Genomic DNA, 19,548 nt, shown 5'->3' with positions numbered 1-19,548 from the left:
ATAAAATTTAAATCGTAATACTTTGTATCGTTTCAGTTTAATTGTTGAAAGGGCAAAATGAAGATGCTTGAAATTTGATGGAATTAATCGGATTGAATATCAATAACGCAATAAACCTTGATATGTTACTATACGATTCTGATAACCCTTCATATCGATGGGAGATGTTGACGCCATCAAATTTCGATATTATACCTATGTATAATATATATCTAGGAAAGCTAGTGACGATCTATTCGATATGGTTTTCTATACATACATACGTACATATATATATATATAGAATTCTATATATATATATATATATAGAATTTCTCTCAGAAGTCCTATTTCAAAATGTTTGCTCAGATATATAATCTGAACATGATTTGACAAGCTTCGTATTATAATATTTTTTCTCTTGCTACGTGTATTCGAGGTATTTTATACGATGAAAAACTAATTTGAAATTCGATCGAATTAAATTCTATACATTCCATTACTCGTAACGATCTCGAATGTGATGATTAAAAAATTTCAGGATATACGAGCAATGCGAGATTTCTCACAGTACGAATATTTTCTAAATCGCTCGATATTTCAATTCGTAAATAAATGCATAATTACATGATGATAAATAAAGATTTATTCTAAATAACTATCTGAAATTCTACATGAATAATTAAGTTATAAAAATGAAAAAAAAAATGTGTCTCTTTTTATTGGATTATTTTCGTTCTTAAATCGTATCAGAATAATTCGTGAAAGATAAAACGTCTGATTAATCGTAGATTTTAATAAAATTATCATAGATTATCGTCTAATTGATTTTCGAAGAAAAAAAAAAAAACCATATTCACTGAATCCTAAATTTTATTATTATGCGTATAAAATACCGAGAAATTCGTTTTTCATTATAGGTATGTGTAAATAAAAAAAAAAAAGAAAAAAAAAATGATAATCATTAAAGCATACTTATCAATTTTTTTAAACAAGCAATATTTACTTATTTATGAATAACTCATATCTAATGATTAATTTAATTTAAAATAAATTATTTATCGCCAAAGAAATAATCCTCTATTTTATATAGATATAATTCATAAATAAATTTCATTGATTTCTCATGACAGAATTTCAAGAAAATTCTAGAAAATTATTCATAGGAATTCGTAATCAGAAGGAATAAATTGATATTATATATTTCATTGATTCGTATAATATATATATACATACATATGTACGAACGTGTCTAAGCAATCTATTCACTTCGCCATGTTCAATTAGGTGATACATATATACTTTGGAATATATCATTTGACTTGTCGTTACTTCAACCAGTTAAAACTTTGTGGGCGTCCGTTTTGATTACTCAACAAAGAGTACTCCTTCCTGAAAATATGCTCGACAGTTTATAGCAACGTTATCCTTGACGGAATTCGAGCCCACAAACTTTCGATAAATAACACGAATTTCCCTGGGCTATATTTCAAATTTCTCAAAGAACCAAGTTACATCGTTTCAAGGCACGTAACTCGATAAATCTCCATCTCTCTTTTTCTCCCTCTTACTCTTTCTCTCTTTCTGTCTTTCCTTATCATTCCTCTTCTTAAGAAAAAGAAGAAACAAATAAGAATGGAGGATTGCATTATAAACGACCTTTGTATTCGATATTTCCCTTCAAAAGTCATATATCTTGACAATTTTCTACACATCAAAGTATATCTCCTTTTGCATGTACTCGACTTATCTTTAACTTAAGGTAAGTTCAATTTCAATTTCTATTTCATTATACACAATATATATATATATATATATAAAATAAGATAACTATTCGTAAAATCAATAATGAGTAAGTCGAAAAGTCTTAATTGAATTATTATATAAATAGAAAATAATAAATTATCTAAATAAAGTGAAACGATATTTTTGATAATCGAAAGATTTCGAAAAGATTTGAAAATCATAAATCGAAGATGTCTGAATTCTCTGAATACCTTAAATAAAGTTTAATCATTAGGATATTTGCCAAATTTCTCTGAATTCCATCTAGATTTTCTAGATTAGGTGAAAGCACGATATATCTATTCTCAACGTTGTGGCGATTAGTAATTCAAGGATGATTTCAAATGAATCCTCAGGAGTGAGAATGGAAGAGGCGTTTCACACTCGATTGCCCCGACAGGGTATTCTCGTTTTCAACCGGTCTCTATCCTTTCCAGACAGGTCTATTAATTCATCGAATTTATCTAATTACATTTACGAAATTAATTAAATTTAGCCAAGAATTAATCGATCGAATCATTTTCAACTTTACGTCGACGACAACATCTTTAAACATTATTGAATTATTCTTATCGATTTTGAAAAATACATATAAAAAAAAAAATATGTACATATAAAATATAGTAAATTAGAAAATTAGAAAATTTCGAGGGTTGTCATGTTATGTCCCGTTATTATGAAGCAAGAAAAAAAAAAAAAAAAAAAAAAAAAAAAAAAAAAAAAAAAAGGAAACGATTTTGATATACACACAGAATATTTGTCCATGATATTTTGATTTTTGTTTAATTATTAACTCATTAATTACAATTCCATGAATTTTCAATCAAAGAATTAGAATAAAAATACAATATCTATTATTCGAAATATAAGACACATCTATTAATTCTAATCGAAGTAAATTTACATTTTCAGAAATCAAGCTATGTTAGAGTTAGCAGTGAGGTGATGCCTCGAAATCAGAGACGCTCGGCCATTTCGGCCATTCGGACGATCCATTTGGAAATCCGAACGATCCTGCCAATTCTATCGATCCTATGCTTCGTTTTCGGACTAGAGCGGCCTTCGAATTATGACGATGATAAAAGTTACGTTAACGATAAGGATGCTAGTTACGAAATAACGACGAATTATTTGATCTTCAACGATAATAACAAAATCGATGTAACCGAAGAGAATAGAAATAATTTTTGGACGAACGAAGAATCAAAAGAAAAATACTTTTGGTTGAGGAAAAGAAAAAGAGAAAAAAAATTATGGAAGGATCGAAAGGAGATTGACAAAAGTGGATCAACGATTCTTATTCCAACGAATGCATTTGGACGAACGATCGAGGATAAGTACTTTGAATCGATAGATTCGAAAATAAGAACGAGAAGGAAAATAAGAGAAAGAGAAAAGAGAAATAACGAGAAATCCACTCGATCCAAGGTAGATCGGAATTCTAATAACTCGATGACCGAGGAATGGACTTCGAGGAATCGAAGAAACGAAGCTAGATCGGAGGACACGAAGTCCGAGAGGTTTGGCGTGAGAGGAAGAAGATCCTCTTGGAATCTTCGCGGTGTCCGAATAAAGCGAAAATCTATCCGCGAGAACTTCAATGGACTTCCACGTGGAAAGACATTCTTTTCTTTAAACGAACTGGACGATCTACCACCGAGTGAAAAAGAAAGAGAAAGAAATTTTTCTTTTACGTTGAAAGATGTTAAAGGATCGAATTCGAGCATTCTTGGGAGAAATGAATTTCGTTTGTTCCGTAAATCAAAGGATCACGGCGAAATAAGAAAAATTTTGGATAAATATGATGAAAGATCGACCGAAAGGAAATATCATGATGATGAAGAAAATGAAGATATAAACGATAACGAAGAATTTACGGTGTTACGTGAAGATTTAAATTTTAATAAATCGATTAAGCGAGCCGAAATGAAAGAACGTAGTAGATGGAGAGATAGAAATAGAAAGAAAAATATTTCTCTTACGTCGAACGACAGAAGAAAATCGAATTCTAGTATTTTCGAGGGAGGCAAATATCGTTTATTCGAAGGACCAAAAGTAACGGACGAGAGAAAAGTGGTAAAAAAGAATGAAAATACTTTTTACCGTAAGTTGAAGCAACAAATGGAATTGGATGGAAATGAGGAAGAAGTTAATAAAGATTCGGGTAAGAAAAAAATGAATTTTAAGAAATACGTAAGAAGCTTGATACGACGAGATCGTCGAGACGTCGATAACTTTTTGGAAGGCGCAACTGTTCCTTATCTGACAAAAGGGACGATGAAGTTGTCGCGAAAAGTAGAGGAAGAATCTTCCGTGATGGTTTCTAAACGTAAAGAAGTCCCTAAGGATTCGATTCGTCTTTGGTACGAAGATAATGCGAAGTTGAAAGAAGGAAATGCGATAGAAATTCGTTCGAGAAAGGAAACTAAGAACAAAGAATTCGGAACAATGTGGAAGGGAATAAGACGACGTCTTTCGATTGCAGATAAAAAGAAAAAAGAAAGGGAGGAAGCATATTTCGATTTAAAGCCATCGGACAATGTTCGTTCAGACGTTCTCGACGTAAAACAAGGTAAATCGAGAAGGGATATGGGAAAAGTCATAAACGAAATGCGTTCGAATGAAGAGAAATCGTCCAAATTGACAGGACTGTTTGATGATCTCAATGTAAGATCTCGAAACTATTCGAAGGTGGAACATTACAATGATTCGTTTTCACATGAGGTGAAAAATGTTCGAATGAAAGAATTGAGAAATGAAAGTTTAGATCTCAAACAAGAAGAAAAAACGGTCCTACTTCGTCCTCCGATAAATTCCATGGGAGAGGAGGAAACCGTAAAGATTGTTCCTTTAAGTTTTAACAGGGACGAAGAGAGAAAAGAAAAGGAAGGTACGTCGGGAATCATGAATGTTTCCAAAGATAGCTCGGTATCCTGGAATTCGACATATCGGAAATACGATACGTTCGATTCCGACCGGATAAATTCGACTAGGATGTCCATCCTCGAAAACAGTGGCCCAGCTGACTCTTCCAAGGATTTTGATAGGAACGTTCGTGATCCCGTAGAAAATTTCTTAGATCCAAGATCACTCGACAATTCTCATTCTCATTTTCGGAAGTATAGGAAAAGGGGAGAGTTAAAGGAGAATCCAAGAAGTGATTGGAAGAGGCAAGAGAAGAACGAGGAAAGGCGTCACTACGAGAAGAAGATAAGAAGCAAAGATTTTCAAAGGAATTTGTCGGTAAAAGACGAAGGACCTGTAGAAAATACTACTATTTCGTTCAACGATTTTCTAGGATTGACGCCATTAAAGTTCTCCATGGTAACCTTAGAGGAGAAAAATGGAACTCTAAAAACAAAAAATCGTGAAATAAGTAGCTATAAAATGGAAGTTAAAACGACGAAGTTACCAATAATCGAAAATAAATTCATATTGAACTTTTCAACTTCTTCGAAAGATATTTCAGACGACATAAAAGGGAGGAGGAAACAAGAAAATCATTTTAACGTAGAACGATTGAAAGAAATAGTCGGTGGATCAATCGAATCAAATACAATGTTTTCCAAAAAGAAAAGTTTCGAATCGAGCGAGTTGATAGGAAGTAGTAGTAACCGAACGATAGATTTTTCCAGAAACTCGAATAGATCGGAGAGGGACGATATCGATCCAGTCACAATATCCCAAGGAAACTTCGAAACTTACTGGCACCGAGGAAATTCCATGGAAACGACGGATATTTCCATGTCGGAGAATTCCGAAAGGACGAGCAGAATTCCAAGCAGTTTCTCCGATCGATCAATTTCTAATGTCGAGATCGAAGGGATTACTAGTCCTCTTCCTGATGTATCCCCCCAATGGATCGATAATTCCCCAAAGATGAAATTTCCTTCCGGTTGGATCGATACGATCGCAACTGCGTCAATAATGGAGAATGTTTTGGATAAAGAATATGAAAATATTTCGAGTGCAGTTTCAGAATGGACTACAGTTATCTGGGAAGAGACAACTATTGCTAATGTTTCGATGAAACAATCGATTAGTGTCATTCATAATTCGTCGATTACGGATCAGTGGCCAGTGAAACATAGCGCAGTGGTCGAAGGTGACCTCGTTTTAGGAGGTTTAATGATGGTTCACGAAAGAGAAGACTCGATAACTTGTGGTCCTGTTATGCCGCAGGGTGGTGTTCAAGCATTAGAGGCTATGCTCTATACTCTAGACACACTTAATCAACAAGAGATCGTTCCCGGGGTCAAGATAGGAGCACATATACTTGATGACTGCGATAAGGATACCTATGGCCTAGAAATGGCGGTAGATTTTATCAAGGGTAAGTGAATTCGTCCTATTAACGTTTATGCTTCATTTCTTTAATTATAGTCGGTAGATCTAATTGGACTGTTTTTTTTTTTTTTATTATCAACAAAATGTTTACACTTATTCGAACTCTATCTTTGAAATGTAGATATATGTGCAAGAAAGAAAAAAAAAAGAAAGAAAATAATTAAATAAGTCAAATTAAATTTTAATTAAAGTTTAACGTTTAATTAAAATTTATTCATAAAAGTGTAAGTACATCCGTTCACCCACAAAGTTATTTAAATTTATACAAATTTACTGATACATTTACTAACCTTCGATATCATATCGTATTTTCTTATACTACGTTTAAATATTCTCGTTCGAGTTACATTCTCTCCACATGGCTCAGTTGATCCTCGAAAGCTATCAACGTTAAACGTAAAAGCGATGAACTTCCGACAGTTACCAGGGAAATACTGTTAAGCATCGTTGAAAGCGAAAATTACGTTATGCTTCACGACTTAGAGGATCAAACTTTCCTTTGGCAAATATAGTGTGAGATATCCTCATAGATTTACAAAAAAATTTTGCGGATATCATTCCTGAAAGTATTCCCGAAGAAATGATATAAACCTAATGAAAGTGTATTTTTCCCGATTATGCATGCAAGTAGAATATTTCTCGCGAAATGCACGGAAATTCTCTCTCTCTCTCTCTTTTGCATTTTCCAATCCAATTTATCTTTCCCTTTCTTTCTTTTTCTACCACAGAATTTCAACGATTTCTACGTGAAAAAAGTTAGAACGACGAGAAAATATTACAATGTCAAGTTTTATGTTCGAGCTTTTATCACGAGTATTTCACGAAGATAAAGGGCTGTGAAATGCAGATTTTTCTGAGAATTGATGTTTTTTTCAGGGAAAAAATTTGTCTTTTATTTTATTTTCATTCGTTTAAAAAGTAATTTTAATATCTCCAATTTTAAATGATTGTTCGTATTCGTAAAATTTCAAAAAAAAAAAAAAAAAAAAAAAAAAAAGAGAGAAAAAAAAGAAAGAAAAAAAAAGGAAAAAAAAATCATAAAAAATACATTCTGAAAATTTAATCCGTCGATAAAAACAGTCTCTACTGCGTATTGATAACTTACCAGAAGTCGGTAAGTTATTAACCCTCGTTCTCGAATGTACGTCGATAAATTTCCAACGATTTTCCCAATTTTTATCATGATAAGATAACAAGTTAACGACAGTTAATCGATAATTGTTGTCGATTAGTTATCAACAATTTATGTAAAACTACTTTACCACTGTTGGTATAAATTTAAAAAATGGGAAATTTCAAATTATCATCAGTTTCATTATTATAAATTGATAAATTGATAAATTGATAAATCAATGAATTAATGGATCTATTTTATCTTATATTCTTATTCTATATAACGAATATATAGAGAAAGAATATAAGATAGAAACATATAGTTATTGAATAATCAATTACACATATGAAAAATCGATGTTAACATTAGAAATGATAAACGAATAAAGGAAAGAAAGGATGAAAATTCGAATTTTCGTTTTTGTCCGACCATAGGAAATTACAGCAAACAATTAAAAGTTAAATTTATGTTTTCCAAAGGAGCAATCATACCGAATGGTAATGACTTTTATCGATTTTGCGTCATATCTTTACTCTACTCGTAAAATTTAACGAAATTACTCCAAGTCATTTCTATAAAAATTCATTCTTTTTCCTTTTCGAATTTATCTTTCCGTTATTATAACATTATTATTAAACGTGATCGTATTCAAAACTATATTGAAATAATAAATTAATTTTTATAAAATAATATTTGTAAAATACTTTTATTTGTACACCATCAAAGTGGCTGATAGTTCAGCAGTTATATGCCCGTAATGATAAAATCGAGCAGCGAAACCGTTCGAAGAACTTAGTTTGAACTGTCGTTTGCATGCGACTAAACTTCCTGACAATATATCCATTTCCTCTAATCGTTCTTGAATACTTCTCTCCAGCGAGTACTTTCGAGGGATTCGACAAGTCCGGTCACGAACGAAAACTACTTGTAGTGACTAGTTGATCACGTACAACGTAGAGATATTGGAAAAGTTAATATTACCATCAGAAGAATTACCTTCGTTTTTCTTTAAAATCAATATTGGAAATAAGCAAAAAAATCTATGTAAAATAGATTGATTTAATATCGTATAGTTTGATTAATCATCAAATAATTCTTTTCAATTTTGTTTCAATATATTTCCCCTTTAAATAAGATACATATAATAATCGCAGAAATTTATATACGTCAACGTGGTTATTTTCTACTCGTTTGCATTATGCTCAATTCATTTTCATCAGATTTTCACTGAGTGAGATACTAAAGACCAACGTGTGATAAAGAAGCAAAGTTGTGAATATAACTTCAGAGAGTATAACCGCATCACGTTTGTTTCAGAAATTATTCTAAAGAGCAGTGAAACGATACGAAATAAATAATGTTATCACCATAGTTCGAAATACGAGATATTTGTCAGATCGTTAAATAATACTTTTGATATAATTAACAATTATAAATTGATTTCAAGTAAAGAATTTTTCTATCGTTAATATATCTCGTTTATTAATTAATCGAGAACAGAATGAGATAGAGACAGAGACAGAGAAAGAGAGAGAACGACAAGAAAGAAGAAAACCATCGAAATCTAATAACATCGAGCTTGATAGAGACCTTGATAAGAATAAAAATATTTCATAATTTCTTCTTTCTCTTTTGTTCATTCTAGCGCGTATATATAGAGTGTTTCGCATCCATGCTCATACCCATACAGATGCTCAAATTCCTCAAGAACCTTATTATTTTATTACATTAAAAAATGATTTTCTCAATGAGTTATTGAAAAAATGTACCACCATTCTACACCATTTGTCTCAATGTCACCTACAATACCGTGTAGAAAAAGTTATATGGTGTCAGTAAAAAAAAAAAAAAAAAAAAAAAAAAAAAAGAAAAAAAAAAGAAGAAGAAGAAGAAGAAGAAAAAAACGCGGAAGCAATCTTGATATTTTTATTACAAAAATTGTATTTTTATAAGTTTTATTTTTGTAATTTATCGACGATCGAGAACTAATGACTTTTTGTTTTGAACATTTTTTCTCGTACTGCTGGAAGTACCTAAAAAATCGTAGCAACCGTTCGGAGAAACATCCTGTGTATATAATATATATACACACACACACACACATTTTATCGATATATCAAACAATCCAAACCATTCGGCTTTTGCAAGCGTGAAATTCAGTCTTGTGATTTATTATCGATTGTACCTTTCGATTTTCCACTAACATTCAATAATCTCCGTATATGATGTATTTTCAGAAAAAGAAATAAAAACAGAACTCTGAAGGCTGCGCTAAAAATTCGTTTTATTCTTAAAACAAATAAACTGAAGAAAAATGAAAAGGAAAATAAGTAAAAAATGAAAAGGGAAATAAGTAAAAAATGAAGCGGTTTTTTTAAGAAACTCGTCGTTTCTCTTATGCATATAATGTAAAATTAAATTTTAACAACAGAATTAAAAGAACATTTTAATAATGTTACTTCTTTCTATTTCTTTTTTTTTATTTTTTTTTTTTTTTTGTACTTGTTTAACACACAAGAGAAAAATATTTAATAAGATACGTCTTAAAAATCGACGTGAGAGGAAGAGGAAATATACAGAAAGGAATATTTCATAAAAATCTGTGAGTAAAATAAAAGGTTGTACTCTCATTAAGCAAGAAACATTATCTTAATGACTCTTAAAACAAATTTACCGTAGGTTATTAGAAAATGCATAACCACTTTTTATTGCAATTTTTCTCTTTCTCCTTCTCTCGTACTCTTTCTTTTTTTTTTCCCCTCTCTTGAGTACTTCACAAGTTCAGTTCATACCATGTTAGTTAAGAGCACTTTATAGCCTTCGCACCGTTTCTAAAATCATGTTGCGTGTTATGTTGTATGTAAGAAAAAAAAAAAAAAAAAAAAGAAATAAACAAGAAAAAAAAGCAAAAAAAAAAGAGACAAAAAAGAAAAATAATTAAATTTAAAAATGTGAAATTTTAATAAAAGCTCACTTAAAAAATTTTTAACAATGCAAATAATTTACTTTATTCCAGAGAATAATTCAAAGAATTAACAACGTGAAATGTCAACAATAAAATTTAAAGAGATAGATAGATAGATAGATAGATAGATAGATAGATTGATGTATTGAGAGAAAAAAAGAGAGAAAATTTTTCATCCTTACCAATCCTTTCATAAAAAGTTCAAAGAAAAAAGAAAAAAGGAAAAATTCTCGCAAATATCTTCAGCCTTCCAATTGTTAGTTTCGTCGATAGCACGTTATCACTTTCTCCCTTCAAAGGGATAAAACGATTTAAAGGAACGCAAAGGCCTCTTCCCAGCATTTCTCAAATACGAACAGTAACTTTACAATCGACTTTTCTTCTTTCTTTTCTACTCTCTTTCTTCTTAAACCGAGTCTTAATCCGTAAAACTTTATCTCTTGAATTCGTTCAAAAAGAGATTTACTGCGTTGAAAACTTTCCAAAATTCTTTTTTATCATTTCACAGTGATTTCTCATAACCAGAACAATTTCAGAATATTAATTGAAGTTCAATATGAAAAAGTGAGAAATTGAGAGAGAGACAGATAGAGAGAGAGAGAGAGAGAGAGAGAGATAGAGATAGAGAAATGAGAAAGATAGAGATAGAAAAATAGTTGAACAATTTTCAATGTTCTTATCAATTCTTGATGCTTTCCCACTAAAACAGTTTCCAAATATTAATTAAAGTTCTACAAATGACATACACAGAGAGAAAGATAAAGGGGAAGAGAGAGAGAGAGAGAGAGAGAGAGAGAATACTTTAGTTTCGATAGTATAGTTTCGAGATTTATTGTCTGATTCGACCACCTTCCGTTTGGTTCTAGTATTAATTGTAAGCATCTCTCTCTCTCTCTCTCTCTCTCTCTCTCTCTCTCTCTCAAACGTGAGATAAATACGTAGTATGCCATTCCCGAAATGTTTCGAGAACAGATCAGAAGCATTAATCGATGTTGACCTAAGTTGCATCGATAGAGAAACACGAGGTAGCAACTCTTCTTTAATTGCAAATATGCGAGAGGCGTGAAAAGGGGAACGTGATTGAAGATTGAAGTTGAAATAAAAGTAGAAAAAGGAAATGGAGAAAAAGGAAGGATATAAAACGCGTTGAAGTAGAAGAAACGGAATGGATTGGAGCCACGAGTGCTGTAGTATGAACAAAAGGTAGAGGTAAAAAAAGAAAGAAGAAAGAGTAGAGAAAAGAAAGAAAGGAAAGAAAAAAAGGAGAGGAAAAGAAAGAAAGAAAAAAAGAGAGAGAGGAAAAGAGAGAAAGAAAAAAAAAGAGGGAGAGAGAGAGAGAAAGGGGGAGAGAGAGAGAGAGGAAAAGAAAGAAAGAAAGAAAAAAGAAGAGTGATAGAGAAAGAAAAGAGAGGAGAAGAAAAGAGAGAAAGAGAGAGAGAGAGAGGAAGAAATAAAAAAAGAAAAAAAAGAAAAAAGAAGAAGAAGAAGAAGGAAAAAAAAAGATGCTGCTACCCATTTTTAAAGCTACCTCTTCCGCAAAAACGATAGGAATCACGTTCGAGAGACTGGCATAGTGTAACGGGTGTGCATGGAAAATAGATTAGGCGTGTTTTTGCGCAGTTACTTAAGGGTATCCTCTTACGAGGAGAGGCAGACGGCGAGGTGGCTTCGGAAATTCGTGCCGGAAGCCTTGCACCTTGACGATAAATCCTACTAAGAATGACCCCTCTACAGAGATAGTCTGACTTCTGTTAAATGCTCCACCGCCAGCGTATTATTATTCGCGATTGCTTAAGAAAATTTCAATCTTTCTCTTTCTCTATTTCCTCGTGTTTTAGATCTAGGAGCCTCTTCAAATTATCCAAGAAAACATTATGGTAGTAGTCGATTAGATAACACAAAAGGATTACACCGGTTTTAACAGGAGAGAATTGTATATCTTCAATAGATATTATCTACCTCCGTAAATTTGTAAAATTTCAACGGGAGATAAAGTAGAATTATTTCTCTGAGATTTCATCGAATGAACGAGGAAATAAATTTTACCTTATTCTTTTATTATTATTATTATTGTTATTATTATTATTATTATTATTATTATTATTATTATTATTATTATTATTATTATTATTATTATTATTATACCCTGCTATGACTTATGCTAATTTAATGCCTTTTTTATGGATATTACAAGGGTACCTTACAAATGGATTATGTGTTCCTATCTCTCTCCCTTCCTGTTTGTCTGTCTCTCTTTCTCTCAGTCTCCCTCTTTCTCTCTCTCTCTCTCTCTCTCTTCTTCTCCCTCTCATTAATATTATTACCACAAATATTAATAACTTCCCAGGGTGATCACTTTCGGCTAAATTACTAATATAGTTTCGAATTTCGAAGATTAGCTATTACCGAACAATGAAACTACGAGAACGCAACCTGTATCAAGATTTCAACGGAAGCTTCGCTTCCACGCTCTTTGGCTTCGTCTAGTCTTAAACTGGTACTCGGCAGAGAACTTTCATTGAATTAATTTCCATTATTCCAAACAGCTCTTTCATTCTATCTAATGTTCTAATTCACAATTCTTCGAAAACTTTGAGAACGATTAAAAGGACTCTTTCTTAGACATTAGAATCGCGTGTGCCTTATGCCTCGTTACACCGGAATAATGCTCGTTTAATGTTATCAATCTAATGTGTTTCGTGAGACATTTAAATACAATGGCACAACCGGCATTGTGATAACAGTTGTGCATTTTGCGATTTTATTCTTCGAGAGAGAAGAACTATTTGATTATACGATTATTTCTAAATAAAATTAATCCCGAGATACAATGAGAATAATTAATGATTAAATAAATTTTTGCTTGAATAGAATTTCGTTTGAAAATATCTTACGAGAATTTATGAACTTACGCAATTAACATCAAATATCAAATGATGATAAATCTTTTTATATCTAATCGTTTGGTTTTTGATAATAAAATATAATTAATAAAATTAACAATATCATTAGAGAGAACGTAATCGTTTTTGCGTATCGATTATTGTTCTTTGCAAGGTAGAAAAAAGCATTTTCATTCTGATAAATTGTTAAATCGTTCGTGCGAGAAGGAAACTAAGGTATACACAAAGTTCCGTTAGACCAAATTGGGCAATTTCCTTTCCCAGGTTCAATACCAAAAGAGTTCTGTCGACCGGCCAACGAACTTCCACGCAAAGTCGTGAAACATAATTTCGTAAGAAACAGATGTCGCACCGACGTAGAAATTACCTTTAGTTCACCATTAAATTAAATTATGTCTTTGGCTAAGTGCCAAGTTGTACAAGGAATTCTCGTCATCCAAGCTTGGACCTGATGATATCATTCAAAGAATTCAATTCTTCCTCGTTAAAACGAAGCTCAAGAAATTAATCAATTTTCTTCTTTGACAGAAACCATAAAATTTTAACGAAAATTTCTCTCAAAGATCCAATTCATTATTGTACTTTATAATGAAAAATAATTCTCTTCAAATCTAAAAGAGAAACATTGATGAAAAGGGATATCTTGTTTTTTTGCTCTCTCTCTCTCTCTCTCTCTCTCTCTCTAACTCTGTTAATTGAGAAAGTCATAAATAAAATAATTGTATTGCTATACTTCTTTCTTGAAACTATATGAGAGATTAACTGTTAATAGTAGGAGTTCGAAAAAAAAAAAAAACAAAAACAAAAAAAAAATGATTAGAAAGTAGGTTAGAGGAGGACCTTTTAAACCAAAGATCGGATTACGAGCTTTAATCTTTTAGTAGACCATTCCCTGGAAATCTAATTTTTGCTTGTTAAAACTAACCGAGGAATTGTACTATTCTCTTCAAAATCATAAAGGTCTCGATAGTTTTAACTTAAATCATCAAAAACTCCTTCAGAAAGACAATCAAAGAGTTTTCATTGCTAAGTTTTAAAAACTATCGAAAAAGGATTACCTGTTAAGAATGAATTATCTGTTAGAAAAAGAAAAAAAAGAAAAAAAAAAAAAAGAGAGAGAAAAAAAGGAAAGAACAAAAACGAAAAAAAAAAAGAAAAAAGAAAATATCTAAAGGAAGCCTGAGAGACATTCAAAGCGAAGATCAAGTAACGCGAATTTCGATCGTCTTGGTAGACCATTCTTTACAATATTTCGACAGTTATATCGACTTTTTACCGTCCAACAGCACGGAATGGTTTTCCTTTAGAGAAGAAAAATGAGGTCGTTCCGCGTGAAAGCGACAAAGTGTCGGACTTGCGAGATATCACAGCTGAACTAAACACACTAGCATACTAGTACACTGGCACATGAATGAGCACTGTGGCAATAGGTGATTGAGGGTGGGGGTATGAGTGAGTGAGTAGAATGAGGTGCGAAGGTAGGTGGGAGGGTGGGAGGGAGAGAGGGAGGGGCCTTGCGGTCATAGGGCTACTACTATGTGTGTTTGATAAGCACGTTAGATAAGTAGGAAGATATCAACGGTATTAAGGGAACAGAAAGTTCTCATTAACGAATGGAAAAGTCTCGCTTGGTTGCTCGCATTTGTGAACCATCTAGTAAAATGCATGGAACTTGTTGAAAGGAAAAAAAGTTTCTTTTCAAATCGAGAAAGAATTTCTTCCCTCTTATATCCCTAAAAAAAAAAAAGATAAGGGAGATTAGAAATTGTCCAGTTGAAAAAAGAGTCAGGAAAAATCGGTCCTGTCTACATGTCATGTAACGTTCAACCCATTATACGAGAATGCTCCAAAATGAAACAATAAAATACTAGAGAACGTTTTTTTTCTTTTTCTTTTTTTTTTTTTTTTCTTTTTTACTTTTGCTCTGTTCGTTTTCCTGTTTGTATTTTTGTTTTTTTGTTTTCGTTTTTCTTTTTTTTTTTTTTTTTTTCTTTTTTTCTTTTTTTTTCCGCTAAACCTTAAAAACACCCTTACGCCTCATGCGACGAGATTTACGTTGTCACATATATTTTTTTGCTTTTTCGCTTTCGTCCGACTCATTAACGTTATTCCTATTAGATCTCTTTTCCCCGTGAGACTCGTACTTTTTTTTATTTTATTTTTCAATCTATAAATCTGATCTATGTATATATATATATATATACACACGTACATAACAATAACGAGTAAATAGCTAGTAATAATTAATGTTGTAAAAGCTATATAATATACGATGTCGTCTGCAAATAATCTTTACAACAGATTCACTTAACCAAATCTAATTTTCACTGACACATTAAGTTCATTTCTTTCATGATCGATATTTTTCTAATACCATAGATAGCATGAAGTTCTCATGAAGTGTAAAATAAAATATTTTTCCATCGCAAAACCGATCGTCGATCCGTTATGATCTTCCATTATTTCCTATCCACTTCCTCTCACGACAGAGCCATCGAGGCGAGACTTCGGTTGCTATCACCAAGAGTCGGCTTAAACTGAAGGATCTGTCTCCGTTATGAAAGTTCTCGATCGATTTGTCACGCTTCGCGAATATAACGTCCATTCTATGTACTTCTTCGCGTTTTCTCTTGGAACGAGAGCAAAAGAAATTGCAAAAAATAATGGGAGAAAAAAAAAGCAAGAAAAAATAAAAACAAAGAATTGATTGTTCCATAGGTACTCGTCATTGATATCATTACTATTGGCCAGTATAAAATGTCATCGATAAAAACGAGACAAAGAAATAGTATAAAAGAAAAGTGAAAAATTGTATAGAGCAAACAAGCAGATAATAAATATAAATGTTCAAATAAATATTAATCGGAGTTACTTTGTTAGGTTTTTTTTTTCTTTTTTGCACTTTTTAATTAAAATTTCTTTAGTAAACTTTTTATATATCGAACGAATTCTTTTTTCTATTTAATCCTACATGCGTACATGCATTTCTATTTGCTCGTGATGAATTATTTTATAAATGTAAAAATATATCTATGTTTTTTTTTATGTGCGAAATTAAAAAATAACAATTTAAATTGCCACCGAGTATAAATTCACAAAAATGAAAGGGACAAAAAATATATCTCATCAAAAAGCCCAATTATCGTCCAAAATATGTTTTAATAAAATAGACAACGAAATAAAAAATCTAGAAAAAATTCCGATCGTACTTTTCTTTGTAAAAAGAAAATTAAATGAATTTAATAATTTTCAATGTACTGGAGTATCATAAAAAAAAAAAAGAACTCAATATAATTAAAAGTTCAACTGTCCTATTAAAAACACTTTTCACAAATATTTCAACTAACTTTTTTAAAACTTTATTTTTCAATCACACTTCAAATATCATCTTCTCTTTTTTATTTATATATAGTGTACCTTTATCTGAAAAATTTTTTTGAATTCCGTGAACAAAAATATCCAATCCGTTAGCTTTTGTTTTCATATACAGTTCGAAATCAATAAACTCATGCAATTAAAAATTATAAGATCATTGATTTTTAAAAGAAAAAAAAAAAAAAAAAAAATTAATCCAACATTGAATGTACTGTGGGAGTCAAATTGCTAGACCTTTATTTAAAACAAATATCAAATGTTTTTCTATGACGTTTAAATGATCAAAAATATATTTCCTTTAATAAAAGTAAAGTACAACGTGAAAAATAATCCAATAAATTCTTTTTTAATCTTTAATCTACTAAAAATTGTGAAAGATATCAAATGGATATATTGATCTTTACAAAATCAGTTTGACAATAATCAATTCGATAGTATTGTGTGTATGTATATGTATGTTTATGTGCATGCAAAAATAGTTATAATGGAAAAGAATTCGATGAAGAGAAGAAAAAAAAAAGTAATGGGAGAAAGAGAGATAGAGAGGGAGAGAGAGAGAGAGAGAGAGAGAGAGAGAGAGAGAGAGAGAGAGAGAGAGAGAAAGAAAGATAGACAAGAGAGAGAAGAAGAGAGTAAAAGAAAACGACTAGACTATTGGTAATAAGAGAGGGGATTCTGAGAGTGAGCAAGAGAAAGAGAGAGAGAGAGAGAAAGAGAGAGAGAGAGAGAGAGAGCAAGAGGGTAGAGTAGGAGGGTTGATACGTTCGCAGAGGGTAGCGTTGATGCAGTCTCGGAGCCAGTCAGTGGGTGTCACAGCGGAGAGCCGGCCGCGCGTGCTACTAATATTTCGGCTCCTCGTGTGACTCCAAAGCCGGCATGATGATCTCATGGAGATCTCATAGAAAAATGATTGAAAAAAGATCATCGTCCTTATATTTACTCGTTTCTCAAAAATCACCCTTTAAAAATCAATCGCGAGTATTTATGTCTCGCGAGAGCAATAGTGCGATCGAGTAAAATCTTTCGATTCGAAGTTTTCGACGAGTGAGTTTAATTCCGATCGCGGGGTTCGTCGTTTCTGTTGCTTCTTTTTTTTTTTTTATTTATTGTTATTTTCTCTCCACTTTTTTCTGTTTTTTGTTTTTTTTTAGTTTTTTTCTTTTTTTTTTTTTTTTTTTTTTTTTTTCCTTCTTCCTTTACACTTTTAAGAACGTTAACGATCGAACGAATGACAAGTGAGTCATGTTAAAAAAAAGAAAAAAATAGATCTCACAATCTTCCGATCGATTCTTAGTGCTTTTCCAAGAGAAAGGATCCAACAGGTTGACTCGTTCTATGTGAATCATTGTGAAATACGTAAATTGTAAGAAAGTTTGACATACTCTATCCTCGAACAGGTGTTTTCTCTCTCTCTCTCTCTCTCTCTCTCTCTCTCTCTCTCCCTCTGTCTTCCTTCTTTATCTATGATCGAGGCGTGGCGTCCGTTTTAATAAACATATCGATTTTATTCGCTTCGTTTATTTCTCATAATTTTTATCTTTCTATTTCTACGTAATAATTATTAGAAAATTAAAATTAACGTTCTTTATATAGTTAACTCAATAAAAATTTATCGTATATATGTTTAGTTATAATTTAAAAGAAACAAAAAAGAAAAATTTGCTTCAATTAAAAATAGATACCTATTAAATATGAAATTAACTTTACATTATCTACCACTTCATCAAGCATTTAATTAAAACATTAATAAGATTTTTGTCAATTTATCGAATTTAATTCGATAATACTCTGGGCAATGAATAATTTTTATTGGGCAGTGAAATTTCAAGTGTTCCGTCATAAAACCGTACGGATAAAGTTAATTAATCAGCAATTGCACTAGTTCGAAGTTTTATACTGGAATCTAAAGTATTTTGATTGGTCCCTTTGATGGAGCATTTGAATCGGTCAGAGTTTCAAAATTATTTTTTTTTTTTTATCTGTGTGGTTTCCAATTAAAAAAATTCCTACAAATAGACGTGCAAAGAGAAATGAAAAATAGGCGCACACATACATACACGCACACACAGAGAAATAACAATTTTTAGATTTTGAATATCTTGAAAATAGTGAAACAAATTTGATTTTCATTGTAAGGTCAAACAGAAAAAAAATTTTTTACAGAGGTGATTTTAAAAAGAAAAAAAATTGTGAACCCGTATGACATTTGAGTTACACACAAAAGTTGTTTTAAAAATTGTCGGACTATAAAATGAGTCGATTGAAAGTTTTCAGAGTAAGACGAAAAATTATGATCGCAATAAAAAAAAATTTTGTTATTATTATTATTATTATTATTATTATTATTATTATTATTATTATTATTATTATTATTATTGATATGTTTTAATCTTTCGAATATAATAACAAACGTTAATATCGAACTACTAATTCTGGACTACTGGCTGATCGAAAAGATAATATAAATTCTCTCCTCTCCACATTTTTTCCTTTTATCTCACGAAATATATGAATCATGCATCTCCAAAAGAATATCAGTTTCGTTTATAATACCATGCAAATTAAATTGAAAAATTGTAAAGATATTCTGATAAAAAAAAAAAAAAAAAAAAAAAAAAATAAATAAATAAATAAAGAATAAATAGAGCCAATTGGCAAGAGCAACAACGTTCTTTCATGCATTCTGCATGTGTTAAAAAAGTTACAAATAAATGTACAAAATTTAATAAGATTCAATAAACGTCAACTAATGAAATTAATATGTTTAATATTATACAAAAGATTAAAGATTAATGTATAATTTTAATTAATTTACTTCAATTACAAATTATAAAGTTATTTATCATTAATTATTATTTTATTACGGACATTTAGAAAAAAAAAAAAAAGAAAGAAAAACGATTGATTAATAAAGTTAATTACTCTTTCACCGAACACACGTAATAACGAGTTCGTTTGATTTCCAGAAACATTGTGATCTAGACAACAAAAGATAGTGATCAATCGATAGTGCAGTCTTTCTCTCTCGTAAAATGACAATGGAACAAAACCTGGATTACAAAGGTCGGCTTTCCGTAAAT

The 19,548-nt window shown here is 31.1% G+C and overlaps 1 protein-coding gene across 3 annotated transcripts in view; it reads left to right on the top strand.

The window, feature by feature from the left end:
• Nucleotides 1–19,548, top strand: part of LOC124954133 — a 156,153-nt gene that overhangs the window by 60,064 nt on the left and 76,541 nt on the right. For all 3 annotated transcript variants that reach the window (XM_047506582.1, XM_047506580.1, XM_047506581.1), the window contains one exon: nucleotides 2,677–6,097. In XM_047506582.1, the coding sequence (XP_047362538.1) occupies nucleotides 2,710–6,097 (3,388 nt within the window). In that variant the 5' untranslated portion in view covers nucleotides 2,677–2,709. The remainder of the gene's footprint in view (nucleotides 1–2,676; nucleotides 6,098–19,548) is intronic.

This window comes from Vespa velutina, chromosome 14, assembly GCF_912470025.1.
Source record: "Vespa velutina chromosome 14, iVesVel2.1, whole genome shotgun sequence".
Classification (NCBI taxonomy): Eukaryota; Metazoa; Arthropoda; class Insecta; order Hymenoptera; family Vespidae; genus Vespa; species Vespa velutina.
This window is presented reverse-complemented; position numbering and strand designations above follow the sequence as displayed.